Genomic DNA, 21,482 nt, shown 5'->3' on the forward strand with positions numbered 1-21,482 from the left:
GTTTTATTCATCATTTGTTCATGTATAGGTTAACGCCGTGTTCACGGTATGGAAAAATGCGTGGGATGAGAGAGCGGGACAAAGCAAAATCAAAATGACAAATTAAAGTATCTCACAAACAGACATGTGTTACTATAGATTTGAATGCACTTATATACCCAAGAGTATATTTAGTACTTAACTTAGTTCCACTTCTCCCAGCTTAAACGAGCTTAGCCAAAATTCTGCTAACATCTTAAAGTGCAACTGACAATACACAAATAATAAAAACACAGTATAAAGGGCTACGCTGCAGGACTTCTTTTAGGTCAGTATATTTTACTGACAAGCAGCATTAAGTAACTTGACTAAGTTCAGGTATTTCTGTTTTTACTGAATTCTTTTTATTTTTATGAATACCACTAATTCTAGCCCCAGTTAGATAGACACAGTGGTCTTGGGCTGAGTGATAATACTTAAGATTCATGCTGATCAATATGAATTAGTTACATGTTTTGTCTCGGAAAAAAAACGTATGAGCGTGAATTTAGATGCAATCTCCACTTTGTGCAGATCACTCTCCAAAGTGAGTCTAGGTACAAGAGTCAGTGCATGTGAACATACGAGTGTGTGTGTGTGTGTGTGTGTGTGTGAAAGAGTCTGAGACAGCTTGACAAGAGCTTCTGGTCTGTGTACAGAATGCTCATGTCAGCAAAACCTTATCTCCCCCCTCCCTCTCCCCTTTCTCCATCTCGCTTGTTCCCGCTCTCCCTCTCACTCGGCTTCTCTTTCTCTCTCGGCAGACGGATCATCTCTTTTGGGAGCACTGGGGGTCTTTCTGGCTGCTCCGACTGCCTTAAATAATTCAAAAGGCCCTGCTACCCTAATCAGCAAAAGAAAAGACAGGGATTTGGAGTGAAACGACGTGTAGTGGATGTGATGGAGGTGGTTGTGTGTGTGTGTGTGTGTGTGTGTGTGTGTGTGTGGGAGAGAGGTTGTTAAACAAAAACAAGGGGAGGGAGAAGAAAAGAGCAAAGAGCAGAGTTCTGTTGTTGCTGAGCTGAGCCAAGCCGCAATTGTGGAGCAAAATGAGAAGTCAGCATTGTGTGTTGACATACGTGTGTGTGTGTGTGTGTGTGTGTTTATTGAGAGGAGACACTGACAAAGTAGTGTTGAAGAGACGGATGGTGTGTGTTAGTGTGAGGGAGCGGAGAGGCCGGTGTGCCGCTCTTTGTCATTATGTTTATGCCCTGTGCTATGCACGGGTGTACTGCAGATGCCGAGGCCTCTCTTTCGCTCTCTGTTTTTTTTTTTCTTTCTCGCAACTCTGCGCTGCCAAAACATCAGCGAGAAGCAAGCGCTGGGGGGCGAAAACAAAGCGATGAAAACATTGGGAATGGTAGATGTTTAGCAAATCATTAAATGTGGCGGGGAAAACAACAGAGAATGATCCCACTGTGCTGAGGCAGCGTATGCTGATCAGATTTGGTTTGCTTCATTAGGAGAGCAAGATGAAAATAATTATAATAAAAAAATAAACGAAAAGGAGAGGGGGGAATCGCAAAGAGGGGTTTACCTTTGGTTTGTGAGGCTCGTTGGCGGGCCCTGTGTCATCTTTGACGTCCGTTTTGGGTTTCCCGTCTGGGCTCACCATGCCGTCTCCTGACATCGCCATGGGTCCTTCACCAACAAGGAGACACAAAAAGACATTAGTACCAAACCCTTCTAATATATGCAGGCGGCTTTATTCTTTGGCCAGAACAGAACTGTCTCATTTGACCCCCCACTAAAAAAATATTCACAGCAGGTATGCTTTCACTTCGGTGGAACGAACAGGTACTTTGATGTTACAGTATGGCCGCTTCAACACGTTGTAACTCCCTCACACCGAGTGGTGCCTCCTTTGTGCGTGCCGAAGGCTACGGGATAATGGTTTGTCTAACGTCATGGGACAAAGTCAGACATTGTAAAATGTTTTAATGTCTTTCCGCAGCTGAAATATTATGTTCTTTTCTCTCTGCCTTCTCAAGGCCCCTCTAAAGCCTGTAAAGGGGTCGCCTGTGAAAGAAACATATAAAAAGGCTGCAGCTGAGGGAAGACAGAAAGAGAATGAGATAAGACTCACACAGCCCCCCCCCCCCCCCCCCCCCCAAACCCCCCCCCCCCCCCCCCCCGACTAAATGTTGACACAATGCACACAAGAACTGCATGTGCTCATTTGTTGTTGCCATCACGGTGACTAACACACGGCGACGATGATAACGATGACTACACTGATGATGATGATGATGATGAAGGTGATGGTGCCAATTACAATGATAACAACGATGACTCCTCTCGTTTCGCTTGCGGAGGGAGCTCGCGAGAAACACCGTGATCACACACCCACACACACACACACCCACACACACACACACACACACACACACACACAAAAAAAGAAAGAAGCCAGTGCTCTCTTTCAACCTTGCTGGCTGCACATCCTCAGTTCGGGGGGAAATCATACATGTTCACAAGTATTCAAAGTGGCAACAGAACGTTGTGCCATCGTGAGGTTTCGAATTCGAGGAGGAGTTAAGATCCTTTAGACTACCCTTAATAGAGCCGGCTTCATATTTCTCATTAACAGAAAGAAGGGGGTCCTTGGATACAAGGCTCTCCTCTCTTCATTTTTCCCTTGTATGCTGCTGCACAGTGGGAAAACTAATGGCTTTTTACTGTGCCCAGGGGCAAACCAGATGAGTTCGGAGGAACCTTGGCGCTCTTAATTCGTTTGAAGTTTTCCAAATGTCACGCATTCTGATATTTGGTTTTTAAATAAAAAAGGAGCCTTTCATTTTGGGAGCCACAATGCTCTCCGAGGTGCATTTAGCTACAATGCAACAGGGTGAAGGGCTGAAAAGAAGAAGAGGAATGCGCCATATTAATCTCTGCTCAATGGAGCGCCTGCTCCACAGACAAAGTGAGAAAGTAACTGGTATCGGAGAGAACGCTTTTGATTTCTTGGCCTTTCGCTGACTTCTGCCCCTTCTGCTCCTGACTACCTCTCTCCGTCTCTGAATGGAATTTATTCTGAGCCGGCGCTGCTGTACATTCAACATAAACATATGGGTTTTCTCTCGGTGCACTGTCTAACATTAACCTGCAGGGCCGTGCCTGCGTATTCAACGGGTTCTCCTCCATTTAAATCCACGTTTACTCTGCACACTGCAAGAAGATAAGTAAGTGGCGATGGAGTCAAAGCTTCTTTTTGTGTAAAATGGTTGAATGTGGGTTTTGCAGGAGGCTGACAGCTCCTATCAATGGGCTTGGCTCTGAAGTTAAACTGAGATAATTCACTTATCTCAGCTTGTCAGATGTGTGTTTTCCAAAGTTTTGGGGGCTTTCAATTCTGACATTCGTATTACTCTATGTCATTAACTGCTCCCCCTATTCATATTTCCAAAGAAACCCTTGAACAGCATATACCATTAAAATGACCTCTGCTAGTTCGCTGAATACCTGAAGGCGGCATGTAGGCTGGACCTTGTGCGTTTCCCATAGCGGAGCTGTTGTTGCCTGTTGGCTGGCTGTAGGGGACAGTGGTGGCCATGGTGCTTGCTTGGCTGACACCGGGGCCCGGATAGCTGCCCTGCCTGCACCACATACAGAGGAGAAAGACGTAAGTGGATATGGAAGAGAGGATTTACGTTACGTACACTCACAATGTAACAGCGGGCTGAGGAGACATATCAGAGGAAGCTGCAGGAGAACAGAAGTCATAAAAATCGTATACAGAGATGATAACTGGCAGTTTGTCACCGCTCGTACTCCTACGTTGTCGTGGAGAAGAGTGTGTATCTGAATGGAAAGCAACATAAGCCAGATCGAAGAAACAGCTCTTCTGAAAGATTGATGATGAGCGCGGCGGCATTATAAAAGATTCGACTCCTCTATCCTCCGCTCCTTGCTCGTCCCCTTCACAAATCCCCCCTCCCCCCTTGTTCCTCCCTCTCCCTCTCCCTCTCCCACAAGTCATAATTTAACTAATTAAGGTGTGCTTTTGGAGAGGATCATGTTATTTGTTGCCATGGTGATGGCAGAAATCAATCCCGCTCAATCTGCCCTCCCTCAGCCTCCCCTCTCCCTCTCAGGCAGCTCATCACATGGCGATGCAAGTGACATCAGAGGGGGCTTATCTACAACCTGCTGAATGCTAGAGTGTGTGTGTGTGTGTGTGTGTGTGTGTGTGTGTGTGTTATTGAAGGCAGCGTCTATCGTTGCATGCCTGGCAGGCCAAAGCCAGTGACACAGAGGCTGAAAGGAAACACCATGTTGGGAACAATTTGGTGTATCTCCTGCTGGCTCAAGATTATCTCCTGGACAACCACATAAAAAAAAAGATTGAGAGAAAGGGGGAGACAGATGGAGAGAGGTGAAGAGAGAGCGAGAGAGTGAGGGAAAGAGGCCTAAGAGATCAGAAGAATAAGTTAGGGAGGAGGAATACTAAGACAGCAGGATGAAAAGAGGAGATGAAGAGGAGAGGGGAAAAAGAGGCCGACAACAGACGAGGAAGTCAAACAGTAGTCAGGGTGAGTGTGACGGAGGGAAGGATGGAAGGAGAGCAGGGAGGAAGGAGGAGTATCTGGCCCCAAATTGAAACACAGTTTTATGTGGCCTGAAAGAAAAAATGCTATCCGGATGTATGTCGTGTCAATTCCCTCCTAACTGGCATCTTTCTCTCTTTTTTCACACACTCACAGACACATCGCATAATGCCTCATGTTGGAACCGATACACATAGCCTAAGAGGAGGGATCGGCTTGGTAAACCTCCCCATAATCTCATCTCACAGATGTAATTAGTCATAGAGCACGGCTGATGATACATATGTAATCCCTCTATGGGGGCCGAGGTGCACAGGGGAGCTCCGTGGCAAAGAAACAAGCTCACACCAAATCCACGCTTATCTGGCCCCATTTCCCTCTAATGGGGGGTGGGGGGGGGGGGGGGGGGGGGGGGGGGGGGGGGGCTACATGCCTACATGTTCCCTAAAAAGCTCTGCGTGAGTCAAGACACAGAAATAAATAAATTTACCTTTTAAATCGCGTCACCTTCCCTCGCAAGTAAAACAAAGCAAAAATGATAAAAGAGCAGCGAAAAGTAAGTTCAGAGATTCAAAGTGCCTGTGAATCTCATTCCTCCATACTGTAAAAAACACCCCTCACCCACCTTAAGGAATACAAGCTCTCGTGTGAATAGTGGAGTATCCAAATCAACAACAACAACAACAACAGTGGTTGGAGGTTCTCGACTGTGGCACTCTCCCATTATGACTAATTCATGTCATAAAAAAGCCCATTAGAAAGCACTTGATGGAGGCACTGCACAGCGTTTAATCACACTTAATATATGCATGTGCCGCTATCGGGGGAAGGAAAGAAAAAAAACCGGCACAGCACATTCATCTTGCTCTCAGGCACCTTTGTGCTGGGGAAGGGAAAAAACAGCATCCTGTTGCCGCAGAGAGAGAGAGAAAGAAAGAGTGAGTGAAGGGAGAGAGAGAAAGAGGGAAAGTGGAGGGATGGAATGAAACAGAGGAAGAGGAGAAAGAGAAGAAATTAGGTGGAGGGAAGGAGAGGAGGAAATTAAGGCCGGAGAGGCCCGAGTAGTGTGTGCAGGGGTCCCTGGTGGAGCGGCTGGGGGTGAAAGGGGGGGGGGCAAGTTTCAGCTCAGGACCCCAGAGCTAGAGGTAATCGCTGTTCCATGAGACTGAGCCGGGCGCACACACGCACGCACACGCACGCACACGCACGCACACGCACGCACACGCACGCACACGCTCACGCTCACGCACACAAAGTGAGAGACATAGAGACATCTATACAAACACTATCAGGCCAAGGCACTTTCAGTTTGTTGTCTAGGAGCGGCCAGAGGGGTGAGAGAGAGAGAGAGAGAGGGAGAGAGAGAGAGAGAGAGAGAGAGAGAGAGAGAGAGAGAGAGAGATAGAGAGAGAAAGAGAGAGAGAGAAAGAGGGAGAGATTTGATTTTCAAAAACACAATGTTTGAGTTTTCTTGAAAAGTTACAGAATTTTGACACCAAATTACAGTTTACACACATAAAACTACTATACTACTGTTAATACTACCGTTTGTTTTTTCTCCCTAATTACACACACACACACACACACACACACACACACACACACACACACACACACACACACAAGCACACTCTCTCTCCTCTTGTTATTCAGTCCACATGTGTGAAGGGCATCAGAGAAGGCCACTTTCACACCGTGGGCAGAGTGTGTGTGTGTGTGTGTGTGTGTGTGTGTGTGTGTGTGAGTGTGTGTATGTGTGTCCTTGTGTTCATGTGCAGGGTGTGTGCTGTTGCCAAGGGGATGCCATGGTTACGAGGTGCCAGCCAACCAGCTGACAGTGTCTTTCTGGAAGTGGCAGCGCCTTTGTCCTTCATTCGTGGTGACAGGCCGCGCTGATGCCTCCCAGCGCTGCTAACTGGACGAGACAGCAGAAGTGCTGGGACTGCAGGAGTGTGTGATGGCTGAGCGGCCCTCCCTATCGATCCCTCTGCTCTGTGTGTGTGTGTGTAAGAGTGTGGAGAAGAAAGTGAGAGAAAAAGAGCCGGAGCGAGGCTGCTGGATGGAAGGATGGAGTGGATCGGCTGGAGGCCATGAATTATATATGGACCCAATCTGTTCTCAGGGCAGCTTGGGCTCATAGCCCCTCCAAACTCCTGACTCAACTCAACACACACACAAACACATACACAGACAGAGGGGAGACCAGAATAAGTCCTCCACAAAAAATGAAATAAAAGGACAGCTTTTAACATATTAAATCCAGAGAAAAGCTACTCGTCCGCCCCTCCTCCTTCTCAAACATCAAACAGCTCAGGATGGATGGAGGAGAAGCCATTTATTTTGCCCATCTAATGAAAGCAGAGCGCTCCGCAGCCCTGCCAAGGCTGCGAGCGACAAAGCGCCACAGGCAGCATCCTCCGTTCTTGACATTCAAGCGCTGCTCTTATTTATTTAGCAAATTTACTTACTAAGGAGGTCAGAAATGAATTATTTGGCAAGGATTTGCCTGGGAGCACTCTCCTCTCCTCTCTTCTTCCCTCTTCCAACATTTTCCTCTCTTCAATTTCCCTTTGATTTACGGCTCTTTTTCTCTTCCTGAGCTTTGCTCTTCTTCCACTAAGTGCTTATTTTTTCGACGGCGCCCGTTCCTATAGCTCCAGGAACTTCTTGTAGAGTGTCGCCGGCAGCGCTGGAAAGTCATTTGAAAAGCCAATTCAGTCCTCAGAAGCAGCTGCCAAGAAAAGCTTATACCTTTTAATACGTTCTGTTCTCTTCGCTTTTCCAAAAAAATCCCCAACATAAATTCCCTGCCCTCAAAATATTTTCTACCACACCTTTTTCTCCCAAACAGACTCGTACCTCCTCCACACTTGACAGGCTTGACACCGTCTGTGTTATTTGAACATAACATGTCAGACTTTTTTTTTACGCCGCACTTCATCATACTGGCAACTGGCAGCGCGGTGCCGTCAACAACCTGACACGAGGCGGATTAACCTCGTTCTTCGGACTGACCAGCATCCATTTGTGACACTTACACGTTGACTTTTCAGTTATTTGTAGTAACTTCAACAGCTTCACACGAGTATCTCAAATTTCCTAGATTACAAAATGACTACGGACAAGACAATACGGGACTTGGTCACCAAGGCGACGTCATATTCTTCTGCTTTGACTTTAAGTAGAGCAACTAGATTATATTCTTTGTTCCCCGAACTCTGAAGGTCAAGACAAACTTTCCCTTCAACCACCGATCGAACCGAATAACCGATAAAACCGGGACATTGGTTTCTGAATCTAATTTCTGAGAGGGTTCGAGGGAAGAAAAACAAACACCCACGCCACAATTTATGAAGATTTAATCACGACCCTTGCCTGCAGCCATGGGATACCCCAAGTGGCCCTCCTCTGTTCATTCGGCATTCTTTTCACCCGGGGTGAATGAAGCTGAAGTGGGAGAGGGTGTGTGTGAGTCAGGGGAGGATGGATATGGGGGATTAGAGGTGGAAATTTAGAGGGATTATTGGTGGGGAAGAGGAGAAGGGATGTGTTGAAGCAAAAGACGGTGAAGAAAATGAGACCAGCCGCTGATTTACAAGGTCGTGAGTGGGTGTCTGTGACAGTTCACCCAGGGTTGACGCATCAACAAGTGAAAACTAAACGCGTGTGCCGCGACTAACAAGTTGTGTCTCGCCGACGGAGAGGAACTGGGTCTGCATGTTTCCGAATTGGCGGCGCACTGGAGCAGGTTTTTCGGAGGCCAATTTCTCTCCTGATCTCCCTCAGATGTTCTAAAGTGGGATCTGAGGAAGAAAAACATAACAAGGCTGTGCTGGAGACAGCGGCGAACAAAAAGCAAATTGGGAGGAAGAAAGACGGAGGGGGATGAAACAGTCTGGGTAGGATAACAGAGCTGCACAGAGACGGAGAGGACGATACAGTTGGCAAAGTCGGGGCGTAAAGAGCGAAACAGGTGGGAGGAGAGAGAACAGAAAGCAGACGGGGAGGGGATGAAAGAGGCAAAATGAGCGACAGCAGACGAGAATAACAGTGAGGGTGAGACGGCGCAGCAAAGGAACTGGAGTATTCTGCAAAAGTGTCCGCAGTAACAAAAACATTTAGGCTCCTCGTTTCCTTGTTTTATATCGGCAAAACTCCTATTTGTTATCATGTTATCATTAATAAAGAAACCAATACTCTGAATAAAGGAGAAGGCAGGTGTTGATTCACACTGATTCACACCAGTTGTTAGACTATTCAAACCTGCTCTTTACATATAATATTCTCACTATCTATCTATCTAAACAAACAGAGAGACAGTCTCCACCTTCAGCAGCACGATGCCGAGTGACACCTCTCTGGTGTCTTGGCGAATGCGAGCGAGAGAGTGACAGGCAGTCTGATTGGTCCCAGCAGTGGGGATCGTGTCACGCCACGTCTGACTGACAGCCAAGCCACCTCTTAACGGCAGCGCTGCTCCGCCCACCCCCCCATGCACGTTAATTAATCATGTATACTGTCAGCCCCCCCCCCCAAACCCCCACCCCGACTAAATGTTGACACAATGCACACAAGAACTGCATGTGCTCATTTGTTGTTGCCATCACGGTGACTAACACACGGCGACGATGATAACGATGACTACACTGATGATGATGATGATGATGATGATGATGAAGGTGATGGTGCCAATTACAATGATAACAACGATGACTCCTCTCGTTTCGCTTGCGGAGGGAGCTCGCGAGAAACACCGTGATCACACACACACACACACACACACACACACACGAGGGTGGTGGACCTACCTACGGTGCTGTGAGTGTGAGGGTGGCAGGATGGATGGGTGGTGAGGTCTGGGTGGAGGTGAAGGATGAGGACGGGTGCAGGCAGGGTGAGGTGCAGGCCAGTGGGAGGAGGTGGGTTGGGTTGGCTGCATCTGGGCCGGGGACCTTACATACGCGGGCCGCCTTCAGATTGCCATCAACAGACCGGTGCCGCCGCCGACCCCCCCAACAAAAAGAGAAACTTCATCTGAAATATCACGACTGGCTCATAGTCTTCGGTCTGACTCGTGCATAATCAGAAAAGAACATTTACAGGTGTCTAATCTTGCGCCTCAGCGCGCTGAACGCCGCCGAGGCGACGCACTGTCAGGCGAAAACCCGCACGGATTGGAGAAAGCGCAGGAATCCCCCCTCCCGCTCTGCGCGGCCATGTTTTCACAAGTTCCCCCCCGGTAGGGTTCAGCAAAAGTTTACTGCCCACACAATCCCACAACAGCCCCGGTATCCAATGCTACAAAGACTCATATATTCAAAGCTGCAGCCCTGATGGAAAAATAATATCTCTCAACTCATATACCTTTATAGCATCAAAGTGCTTCGTATTTGTGTTAAGGTGCTCGGTGTCACCCCTGTCTCTGGTGCTTTCACCGTCAAACCCCCTGGTTTGCTTTTTATGATTTGACAATGCAGTATTCAACCCATACAGTCTTTCTCACAAGCCGATATCTCTCTCTCTCTCCTCTCTGCAACAAATGGCACTTGGTGTATAGTGCCAGCTATCAAAATGTCAGGCACTTTATGAGATGTGTGAAAATAGGGATAGCTCTGCAAATGGCTCGTCGAAGTGTGGAACCCCTGAGAATGAACTCACGCCTGCACATCTGAAAAGACTCTTGAAGAGAGAGAGAGAGAAAGAAAAAAACGAGATGAACACTGTGGCACAGAAAGTCTCTGTGGTGCTTTTTCCAGCACACGTCCCCACGGACGAGCTGCCGCTAGAAGTCACTCACCAGGTAGCGAGCGGTGTACGAAAGAGATGCTCGCTGTCCCCTAATTTTAGCAGAACACTATTTCCAGGTGAAGTAAAATAGTCTCAGTCCCCGAGAAAGGGAGAGAAAGATTTTGGTCCATTTCCACTGGAGTGACACGTTACACTATTCTTCAAGATAACTTTCAGGACCAATTGGGTGCACGAACAGTAATGCAAAATGTTTTTGTGTAAAATACAAAATTCCTCACATAAAACCAGACCTCCTGAGTCCCTACTGGGCTCTCACCTGGTGTGTGTTGAGTTGGCAGATCCTGCCATCCCAGCCGCTGCTGCCTCCTGAGCCTTGCGGTTAGAGCTACCCAAAGACGGAGGGCCCATCCCTGGCCCAGCTGGCTGAGGCATGCTCGGGGAGCTTGGAGCCATTGGAGGGTATACCCTATTCTGGCTGCCGGGGCCATGGCTACGTCCTACGGGTATGGGCTGGCCGGGACCCTGGCCGTGCATGGGGCTGCTGGCATTCATTCCCAGACTGTTGGTCATGCCGGGGCCTGGGCCGCTGTAGCTGGTACTGGCCGCCCCACTGTAGTTAGAGGGCCGCGGATAGTTACCTGGAAAAAGAGGACAAAACAAAGGAGCTGACAAATGCCTAAAATCAGTGAAAGTGCCAGTATCACATACACGACGGCACCGGAAAGGTAAAACTTCCTGCACGAATTTGATAGATTGCTCGCACGGGTGACACAAAATGGCTGCTGTGAATTACAGCAGTTGCAGATTGGTCCTATGAATCATTTCATTTGAGAGAAACGGCGTGTTTATCAAGTGCCTGTCAGCGAATGCACTTATACCTGCAGCGGTGACACACGCGACTGTTTCATCCATCAGGAAAATAATCCTCTGACGGATGAGGAGTGAGCAATTCAAAGTGCTGAACTAAATTCTGATCCCCCACCTTCGCAACCTCCAGCAGATGCAGGGAAAGAAAAAAAAAACAACAACTATATGGGCTGTGATCTGGTGACATTGCAGGTTGCTGGATGGCCCCGGGAAACATTGCCAAGCTTAAGGCCGACTTTGTGAGACACTTGAGCGGAGCTCTAATCTGCAGTAAATGGTTTCTTGCTGCCTCGGAGTGCCGCCGGGCCCCCGATGCCAGGAGCTTTCCTAAGGCACACTTAAACCCCTCCATTTTGGCTCTAAAAGCCTGGCTCGACTCCAACACCAACTGTAATAAGAGCTGAGAGAGAATCACCATGCTATCAACAACAACATGTACATACATTTGGGCACACTGAAACGCACCAACTGTACATTTCAGTGCAGCACATATCCACATATCCACATACGCGCACATACACACACACACACACACACACACACACACACACACACACACACAAAGAGCACATGACATCGTATTGCCTTTTCACTGTGATATTTCCCTCCCTGGGACAAATCCCCTGCAAAATAGAAATGGAAAATGTGGCATCCTCCATTGTGAAGGGGGCTATTTATTTTGATTTGATTAAGGGTGCTTTAGTCGGGCCTCACTGCTTAATCCTCTGAGAATATGTCTGGAAAAGGGGATCAAGTCCCTTCAAAACCTGAAGGCTTTTCCGCACGCTGGAACGGGGGAAAGTCGAATGACAATATTCCACACTGGGGCGGGGTGGGGAATCCGAAAATGGAAACGGCTTCACAGTGTCCTCGAGCTGCTTGGGTGAAGACACTTTCCTCATGACATAAGCCCGCGAGTCAGACAGAGGGAGAGAGCAGGAGGAGGCAGCGGAGGGTGGGGGCGGACAGAGAGGAAGATGCACAGAAGGAGAGGGGAACAAACTCCTGGCCTGTCAACCCCCCGAGACAGGATTTATATTGAATCAAAAATAAAAGTCTTTCCCATAAAAGTCAGCAGCTCCGCTCGAATTTGTCCAGAAATTGTGATGAAATCTACTGTGGGAGATGGGAAAAGGGGAGGCGGATTATTTCTGGGGAGGCTTTGGTGAGTCGGTGAGCTGAGTGAGGCTGACACCTGTCAAGGGTTTTGGGGCTATAACAGGGAAGCGTTCAGCAAGAAAGGGTGTCTGCTAACGAACACAGGAGGATACATATGGTGCACAGTATGCGTGTCCATCTGCTTGTCTGTGCAAATGCATCAATAATACGTCGGAGACCCACACACTTCCACGTTTCCTCCACTCAAGCAACCGCTTATAATGCAGTGGGAGATCCAGGGATCAGAGCCCTGCCGCCCTCCTTCCTCTGGCTGCATGTGAACATGTGAGCCCCAGTCAGTGACCTCGCTCAGCCCTCTCTGGACAGCTGTTGAGTCCCATGTCATGGCAGCCTGCCATACATTGTCTGTAGTCCGGGTGGACGCTTTGTGAATTTTTGGCTCTTGTGACAGACTGAGGCTCCCTCAGAGTTGTTTATATCACTCACTCCCATTTGGACGGTCTGCGTCTTTAGCGGACGGGCCAAAAGACCCAAAAAGAGGGAGTGAGCATGGGTCTGGAAGTTTCCAGGAGATTGTTTTTTTACTTTACTTGGGAGAGCTGATGCAAAGCCCAATCCAAAAGAAAGGGTTCGAGTAGGAAGGCAACACGCAGCATTGAGAGAACTTATCAGTTAGGATGTCTTTTCATTCAAAAGGGTCTAGTTGTGGGCTACGTTTGCCTCGGCCGGCAAAGGAAAGACAGAGTAGCTGTGGGACCGGGTTCATTCTGAGCTCGAGAGTCCTGCTCTGTCCTGACGAGAATGATTCGCTTCCTGAAGTATTGGTGCTGTGCCAGAGCACTTCTTCAAGGACAGATGGGGCACTAACCCGCTTTTTTACACTGACTGAGGGATCGGCGCTGAAATTCTACGTGTCACTCGTGGTTTCTAAAGCTTTGACGAGGTTAGTAACCTGAACGAGGTTACACCAGACATCGAACACCGCAGAGGTCAGAGACAAAATGTGGATTACGATAGATAAAGTCGCACGACACAAATCATATTATACTCACGGTGCCTAATACAAGACTCTTATTGACAGAATCCACAGCATTTCATTTTGTCTGCTTGATTAGATAAGAAAATTACAACAATTACTCGATTTACAGTTGTCAATTGGAATAATTAGGGGCAGTAAGCGACTTTAATTTAATACACTTTTTGTAAAATTCAGCTAATATTTCTTCACGGTCTTTCTCAAAAATCGCTTATTGCCCCTTCAACATCCAGTACTTGGACAGAAGTGTGTCGTCTCCTGCACCTACTTTGAATGCTGCTCATCCTACTCCGGAAAACCAATCAAGGAGGGGCAAAAGGAAAAGAGGACAAGGAGGACGTCACTTCTTATTTGTCCCGTGTCTTTGCGTCCCTGTGGCTCAGTCTTGGTTCCCCGCCTGATTGCCGGGCCCTTGGTGCCTTTGGGGAGAGTTGGTGGTATATATAGCGCAATGGAGGGGAGGAGAAGGAGAGCTCATGGTGCCTCGCTCACAATTACATGGAAATTCCCGGCACGGTCACGCGTTGGGCAAAACGCTATATCCTACGCCAGGTTTAATCCCCGCATTCCCGCGGGAGAGCCGGAGTGTGACCGAGCAGATTACCGTCCACTGCTTCCTCAGCAGAGTGGACCGTCCAATGCTAACAGCCGAGGCAGTCATTTTCCCGGCTACGGTACAGGGTAAGGTAAGGGGCGCAGCGACGCGCCCTGCGGATCTGTGAACTCCATCAATAAGGAGTGGAACGCAGATTTCATGGCTGCATGCTTCAGCTCCCAAGGACAGGAGCGCGGGCAGGCTGTCCATATCCGCGTGCGGCCGAACCCAAATAAAAGAAATGGATAACAGCATTTTTTTTTTCTTTTTTAACTTTTTTGGAGAGGATTCGGTCGAGGTTGGGGGAAGATGGTACGGGGTTGAGTGTGCTGACAAGGATAAAACATCCTGGTACAGCAGTGTGGCTGCTGAGACATTATTGCCTCTAGTTTTTGGCAAAACATTGTTTTAATTTAAAAAATACTGTAAAAATGTTTCTAATGCAGCTGTTTGTAATAAGGTCCTCTAACATTGTTCATTTACAAAGAAATGTCATCTTTTGCTTTGTATGGTTTCAAGGCCCAGTATAAGTCGATGACTTGCTGGGTCAGTTCTTTTTCCAGGGTCTTCTCATTGCCCGAGGGCCCCACCTCCTCTCTCAGCCACCTCAGCACCTTCCCCGGCAGGGTGTCTGAGCCTAAGCAGAGCTGGGCCGCGCCTTGGGGACATGCCGAGCTCCACACGCTGTCAATTTCCCTCCAAAAGAACTCCACTCACTCCACCAGACGCCGGCCTGAGTCATGTTTTTTTCTTTTTCTTCTCTGGCCGAATTACATGTCGGCTGCGGCACAGGCACCGAGACCTGAGAGTGCTGTCTGAAGCATGGTCATTACCAGCGGAGTGCTTAACCCCTCTGGGGGACTATGCGATGGGTGGGAGAGAGAGCAGCGCCCGAGACAGACTCCAAATCTCTTTCCTGTAATGGCAAGATATCCTCCTCCTCCTCCTCCTCCTCCTCCCCAGTCTGTCTTGTGTCCACCGTTTTCAACACGCTGGCGCAGTATCAAGTCCAAGTGCACGTCTTGAAAACAGCTGTTGGAGTCATTTAAGTCCTGTGGAGAGCGTGACATCAGCACACTGTACGAGATCAGTTTGACTTTGGACGAACAGGGCTTTCAAAGGACAGCCATAAACAGTTAGCAGCCAGGAAAATACATCTTTTTTTGGGAAATACTGGGCAGTCCGTCGACTGTCCGAGCTCACATTCAGACAGTGAGAAAACATCAAGAGGGGAAATCTTTGGCAGGGGTTGAACAGGGAATGTACATTAATCTAAAAAAAAAAAATTGGGGTACAGTCTAGGAAGGCGTCTTATCTAATCCAAGGTCCATGGAAATAACTACACAATATTTCAGTATTGTTTGTGCAAGCACCCATATCCTGCTGCAGTATCATATGTATCGCTGTGTGCTGGATGTTTTTTTTGCGGCCCTGATAAAAGAACTAAAGAGCAGTGCTGCAAGTCCTGACAGACGGTTGTATCCCTTCTTTGATGAGCAACATGAAAAGGGCCCGGACACTTTCCGGAGTTTGCCGTTCGCCACATGACGAAACGCAGCAGGAGATTGGCGCTCGCACCGCCAGGGACATTTCTGGTACACTCTGTGGCGTCCGGGTTGAGCAGCAGGAGGCAGGACGTGATGATAATTCCACTGTCGTCTGTCATCAGCACTCCCACTCGCTCGCCGCGAAATTTTCCTGCTGTATTCTCACATGGGGTCACTCTGACATTTTCAGGAAAGTTTACTAGGGGGGCAGGCAGAAAAAGTTACGGACAAAAAAATGTCCGGAGCAGCCTTCGATTTGCGAGATTTGCATGCTCACATACAGCCCCTCCAGAGAGGTTCAGGAAAATGGCCCGACTCCGGCGCATTACGAAAGCAGCGTTAGTGTGTGTGTGTGTGTGTGTGTGTGTGTGTCAGGCATGATTGCTGACGACACAGTCACACGCACACACAAGGCCTGAGACAAGCCAAGAAAAACAGAGAGCAGAGTTCAGGAACTTGGAGAGAGCTCTTTTGTGTTGGCTAATGCGGCTAATTTGTAAGTGCACTAGGAGAAGGAATGGGGAGCAGATGGAGCTGTCATTGAGAACAAGGACCAGCAGCTGTCGGTCCTGTTCAGCCTGCACGGGCCTCTGATGGGCCCTCCAACGACCGGGGCCCCAGCTCTGACCTGCAGTCCGTATGAATGGTTTCCTGTACCGGAAACTAGGTCGTTGGGATGTGCAGTACTGCATTGTGTCACAAAAATGTAAAGTTCTACAAAAATTTGCAATAGGCACAGCTTTAGAATGAATGTCTTCGGTCATGCACAAGCACACATTCCTTTTGAACAATACTAGTTTTTAAAGAATGTTGAGATTTGATAACGTTTCGGCATCTAATAAGCTTTTGAACTCACGGATGTACTCCTAAGTCTGGCCTTTCTGGATTGTATTGTATGTTCTTCTTTCTACCAGCGCAGCCCACCACGTTATTATAATGCGGGACTCTTTTTTAGTTTGAAGGCCCTCTAAGCATCAGGGTCGTCAGATTAGTTTGAAGGTCAAGGATTGGATTTAGAGGTGAACGTCAATCGAAGATGCCATGAGAGTGAGTGTTATCAATGAGGAGTGTGCGTAGGAACGAAGGCGAGTAAAATGGCAGACGAGGGAGGGAAAATAGAATCATGTGCAAATACTAACGCAGCTACACAAGTGCCGGTGCCTTGGTGCTCCCTTCGCTGTTGTCCGAATATATCTAATATCATCAATGTAGTGCGGATGCAGGTAAGTTTCAAGTGTATTAAACGTGAACATACATCAAGTATATGTGTGTGATGACAAGACAGCGGGCCTGAGCTGTTCTTTCTGTTTCCGATGGGAACATCCTTCCTGTCAGCTGAGTGAGATTTCACGCTCATCTGCCTCCAGAGCCTCTTCCAGTCTAGTCCGCCTCGCTGTCGCTCTCTGCTTACTTTATTCCTCCTTTTTTTTTTCCTCCTCTCACTGGGCTGTCAGCCCAGCCAAAGTCACATTAAGAGATAAGAGTGGGCGGAGTAGGGAGACCAAATACCAAATGCATTAGGGCTATTAATCAACATTAACGAATGCGAGGGAGAGGCCACGGTTTTGGGAAAGCTTGCGCATTGACGGGCGCATTTATCAAGGTGACACATTAAAACACACATTTACCAAAAAAATACCATAATGTTTCATCTGGTGCGTTGCCAATGGCAGGAAAACGAAGTACAACAGCAGATGTCAATGTTTATTGGATGGCCTGCTGAAAGCGTCGCGGAAAAACAAGCGAGTGAAGACGGCTCAATTATAGAGAACGATCTAAACTCTTTTTATTTTTATCCAAATTTCCTGAAATCTGTGACTTGTCTTTCCAAGGTTTATTTTTTTCAGAAAAAGCTCAGATTGATGGCATGACATTAATGTGACTAATTAACCAAATGAACTGAAGCAAAGAATACTGTCTGGAGGGCATTATCAGGATGATAATTCCGGAACAGATATATATATAGATATGATGTTCCCACATTGATCCCACTGAGGACTGAGGTTAGCTGGGCTTAAAATATATTAAGCTACATGAATAGATTCTGTTATTTACCTGCATATATGAATTTATAAAGGAGTGTATTTTCTGTGAATGTTTAAAACTGCATGTTGTGTATGTTGTGTTTCTTGGTGCAAAAAGCTGTATGAGTTAAAAATGTGAATCTATGCAGTCAGTCCAAAAAATTATTCATGCTCAAAGGCAAAAAGATTAGGAAATGTACGACCCTGAACCGAGCCAGACCCCTGCGGAAATGAGAAAGGCTGGACACGAGCTCGAAAACGGACCCATATCTTACTCGAAAGCTGGGACCTGGACCTATTCACAACTGAGGAGAGTCATTCTGACCAAGCCGGGAGACACAGGCCCGATTGGCCGATTTGTTTTGGTACTGGATTTAGGACTTGGGGGAAATGTGGGACTGCCTTTATCTGGATACAATATCCTTCTGCAAACACTGCATCATGTTTATTTGAGTATCTCACATGCATTTGAAGGAAATTGAGCAATTATCCAGGAGGAAAAGATGAATAATGGACTACGGAAAACACTTTTATTACTAAGACTTTGAAAACACTATTCCCTTTCCTGAGACACTAATATTAAAAGATTGAGCCCATTTACGGGACTGGACATCATCATCATTCATTGGATAAAGTGTCAGTCTCCCTCGTGAGTCTGGAGCTATCTCATAATCCTGTCATGAGGAGGGGCAAGAGGTCTGTCCGGGGGTCAAGTGTCTCATGAATATTCTGAGAGTCACAGCCCAAGACTGCCCGGTTGTTAATGCCCTCTGAGAGACCCACCGCATGGGACCAGAGGAGACTGTATCCGTGTGTGCGCGTGTGCACGAGTTGTACAAAGCGAGACAGAGTTAGAAACAGAAGACAGATATGTCTTTCAAAATGAGTCTTTTGTATCCCTCATTAGCAAACTCTCTTTGAAACCAGTGACACTGGTGTCAAGGCCCAGCGCGGCTGCGGAATTGGGGCCAGCCTCCATCAAAAACGACAAATGTGGCTTTCCCGTCCGAGGCCACGCTTCTCGGCGACCCCTCCAAATGAATGACACACAAGGTATTCTACGCTCCGATATTACCAGTCAGAAAGCAGGAGCTGCTCCACAACACTGGTGTCAGCTGAAAGTCAACAAAGGGAGTCAACAAGGGCCCTGTTAGTGGTTTTCATGATTAATAATCCGAAAAAATTTGAAAGCAGCCATAGATTTAGAGAAATAAAAGTCTTTCACTTTTGGTTTGAATAGTCTTTCTCAAAAAGATGAATCCTCTATTCGATTGACGGGAGTTGTTTTATGTTTTATGCTCCAAGGACGATGGTTTGCAGACAGTTATGAGACAGAAGTCACTCGTACAAGCAAGCTCCTGTCTTGCCAGAGTGTCGGCACTAAACTTGGCAATACATGAGAATAGTCCCTACTTCACCAGACCTGCGTATTATCTGTGATATTGGGCAAAAACATGCAGAGGAATTTTGCCTCGCTCATACGACCGAAGACGTACAGATGACATTGGTGCGTGTGCTTTATTCGCACTGAACCAAATAGCCAATCTTCTAGAAACTTCTATTCCCCTAAATGTATTTTGGCCAAGAAAAACAAGTTTGAATGTGTTTTAAACGCCCATGTAGGCACACAAGGCTCCAACCTTGATGGCCATACTGTGATCCTTGATGTCCATACGGGCCTGCGGGGCCACTCTGGGAGTAGGGAACCATTCCAGGATACAACGGGCCCCCAGGTGAAGGGTGCGGGGACATGGAAGGTCCGGACTGAGGAGAAGCAAACTGGGAGCCAGCCTGGTTCCTCTGCATGTTGGACAGGAATCCTGAAATACACAAATAAGCACACAAAAAGCAATGTCAACACTTGATCCTTTTAAATTCTAAGAGTTGTTCAGTTGTGAAAGTTTCACCTGCTCAGTGAAATCAAATGTCAGGTTATCATATTATCTTCAATTTCCTTGAGTAAAGAGACCCTCCTAATATTTCACCCTGGCCCTGCCTCCTGTTAGTCAGAGATCCAAATCGGTTAGTGGCACAAACAGCCACACACAGACAGATGTGGTGAGCTTTTTAAAAGATAAAAAGCATAAGCGCATACCTGTCCTGAAAAGTGTACGTGTGTCTACGAGCTCATGCGAAAAAAGAATTGGGGATTCTTGATTTCAAATCTGCGCTCTACTCTCCACAGAATGAGACTATGATTTAACCAGGGCCACTATATTATTCTAAGAGGTTCTGTCAATAGACGTGTCAAAGCCTCCGAGGGCCCAAAACTCGCCTCCACCGTTCAAATTGACATTTGAAGCCATCCTCGCTTGGGCTTCGCCCTTTTAAGCCGCCCCCCATTCCTTTTTAAAACCCACAGAAAGGTCTCCCAGTCCACCACGCACGGGGAGAGGTCGCTGGACGGCCATTGATGGAAAAAGAAAGAGTGAGTGTGAGCGTGTGTGTGTGTGTGTGTGTGTGTGTGTGTGTGTGTGTGTGTGCGAGCAGATTAGGTGAAAATAGATTGGGTCAGCTCCACTGTAAATTTCGATGCGCTTTGTTGAGTGAGCGTGCACAGACTCTTTAGTGAGTTTGCCATTTAGCCAAAACGACAGTGTTGGAAAGTGCAAGTTGACGACTGTGTAATTCCCTGTTTCTGCTACGCGGGCATGAGAAAAATGTGAGGGGAGAGGACGGAGATAAAAGTTTTGCAGTACGAGTATTCACCATAAGGCCTGTGTGCACATACATTACGCACACTTACGTATACAGTACACATATATATGTAAAAAAAAAAAAAAGTGCTTCTTTGCGGGGGGTAGATAACAAGGGAAGGAGAAAAATAAAAGCTCTAGGTGTGTGTGTGTGTGTGTGTGTGTGTGTGTGGGAAAGGGACGAGAGGCCGAGATAGAAGGAGAAGCACAGAGAAAGCATGTGTGTGGGCGGGAGAGACAGTTCAACGGAAGGAAAGAGCGATTGGGGCCTGAAAGTGCTTAGGCTGCGAGTGTTGGGTTTAAGGAGCGAGGACATTATTGTAATGTTTTGCTTCCATTAGGGTGAGGGGATTCTGGGAGAGGAGGAGAAGAAAAAAAATACAGTGTGTAATACCACACTTTAAATTGCCTGGAAAATGGAGGGGGAGAGGAACATTTTGCAGACAGTGCTAAAAGCAAATAACACATTCAAGGATTTCTCTCTCTCTGCGCTTCGTTTTTCTCTCTTCACAGACACACACACACAAACCCAGACACACACACACACACACACACACACACACACACACAAGCCGTTCTCTCTTCCTAGAAAAGTGAATGAGGCTGCCGGTCGGACAACAACAACAGGCAGCGGGCAAAGCACGCGAGAGAAAGTGGGGAGGGGAAAAAAAAAAGGGGCATTCAGTGGATTTATGGAAATGAAGAGTGGAGAGAGGCTCTTAGGGAGGCAGGCACTTGAGCAAAGTGGAACGTGTGTGCGTTCGGGGGTGGGGTGGGTGGTGCGGGGGGCTTAATCCAAAACAGCTAAAAAACAACGGCCAGCCCTGTTAACCGGCACTGTGTTTTCCTGGACTGGGCTGGGGAGGGTTGGAGGTTTACAGGCATTAGAGAGCGGCATTAAATCTCCAGCTTGATTTCATCATGTTGGGAAATAACCTTTTACAGCGCCTCACCCTCCCCCTCTTTGTCTTCATCCGTCCACTCCCTCCGTCTCTCTCGGACTTTACTGCTCTTCGGTGGGTGATAGGGAGGGAGCATTGCACTCGTTCCATTAAGGTTGCACACTAGTCTTTCAGGTTTCTTGCAATGTTGCCTGGATGCTGACATTTGCTTTTTTGTTGCTGTTTTTTTATTGAGCAATTTTGCTATTTTTAGTCGTGGTCGAGAAGTGGCCATAACTGTGGAAAACGATTTCCCCGTTTGTAGGACACGTGGTTTGCGTGTGAGCATTACCATCTCTTGCTCCTGCACGTCTATAAGAACGTTTTAAACACACAGTGGTGCC

The 21,482-nt window shown here is 47.5% G+C and overlaps 1 protein-coding gene across 3 annotated transcripts in view; it reads right to left on the bottom strand.

Annotated features, from left to right (window-relative positions):
• The window catches only part of LOC118286421 (AT-rich interactive domain-containing protein 1B-like), a 183,784-nt gene that overhangs the window by 16,304 nt on the left and 145,998 nt on the right, over positions 1-21,482 (bottom strand). For 2 of the 3 annotated variants that reach the window (XM_047327194.1, XM_047327193.1), the window contains exons 7-11: positions 19,142-19,321; positions 10,630-10,951; positions 9,374-9,535; positions 3,481-3,614; positions 1,556-1,659 (exon numbers count right to left, since the gene is read on the bottom strand). In XM_047327194.1, the coding sequence (XP_047183150.1) occupies positions 1,556-1,659; positions 3,481-3,614; positions 9,374-9,535; positions 10,630-10,951; positions 19,142-19,321 (902 nt within the window). The remainder of the gene's footprint in view (positions 1-1,555; positions 1,660-3,480; positions 3,615-9,373; positions 9,536-10,629; positions 10,952-19,141; positions 19,322-21,482) is intronic. The other variant, XM_035610871.2, reaches the window with a different exon arrangement.

Source organism: Scophthalmus maximus, chromosome 15, assembly GCF_022379125.1.
Source record: "Scophthalmus maximus strain ysfricsl-2021 chromosome 15, ASM2237912v1, whole genome shotgun sequence".
In the NCBI taxonomy this organism is placed as follows: Eukaryota; Metazoa; Chordata; class Actinopteri; order Pleuronectiformes; family Scophthalmidae; genus Scophthalmus; species Scophthalmus maximus.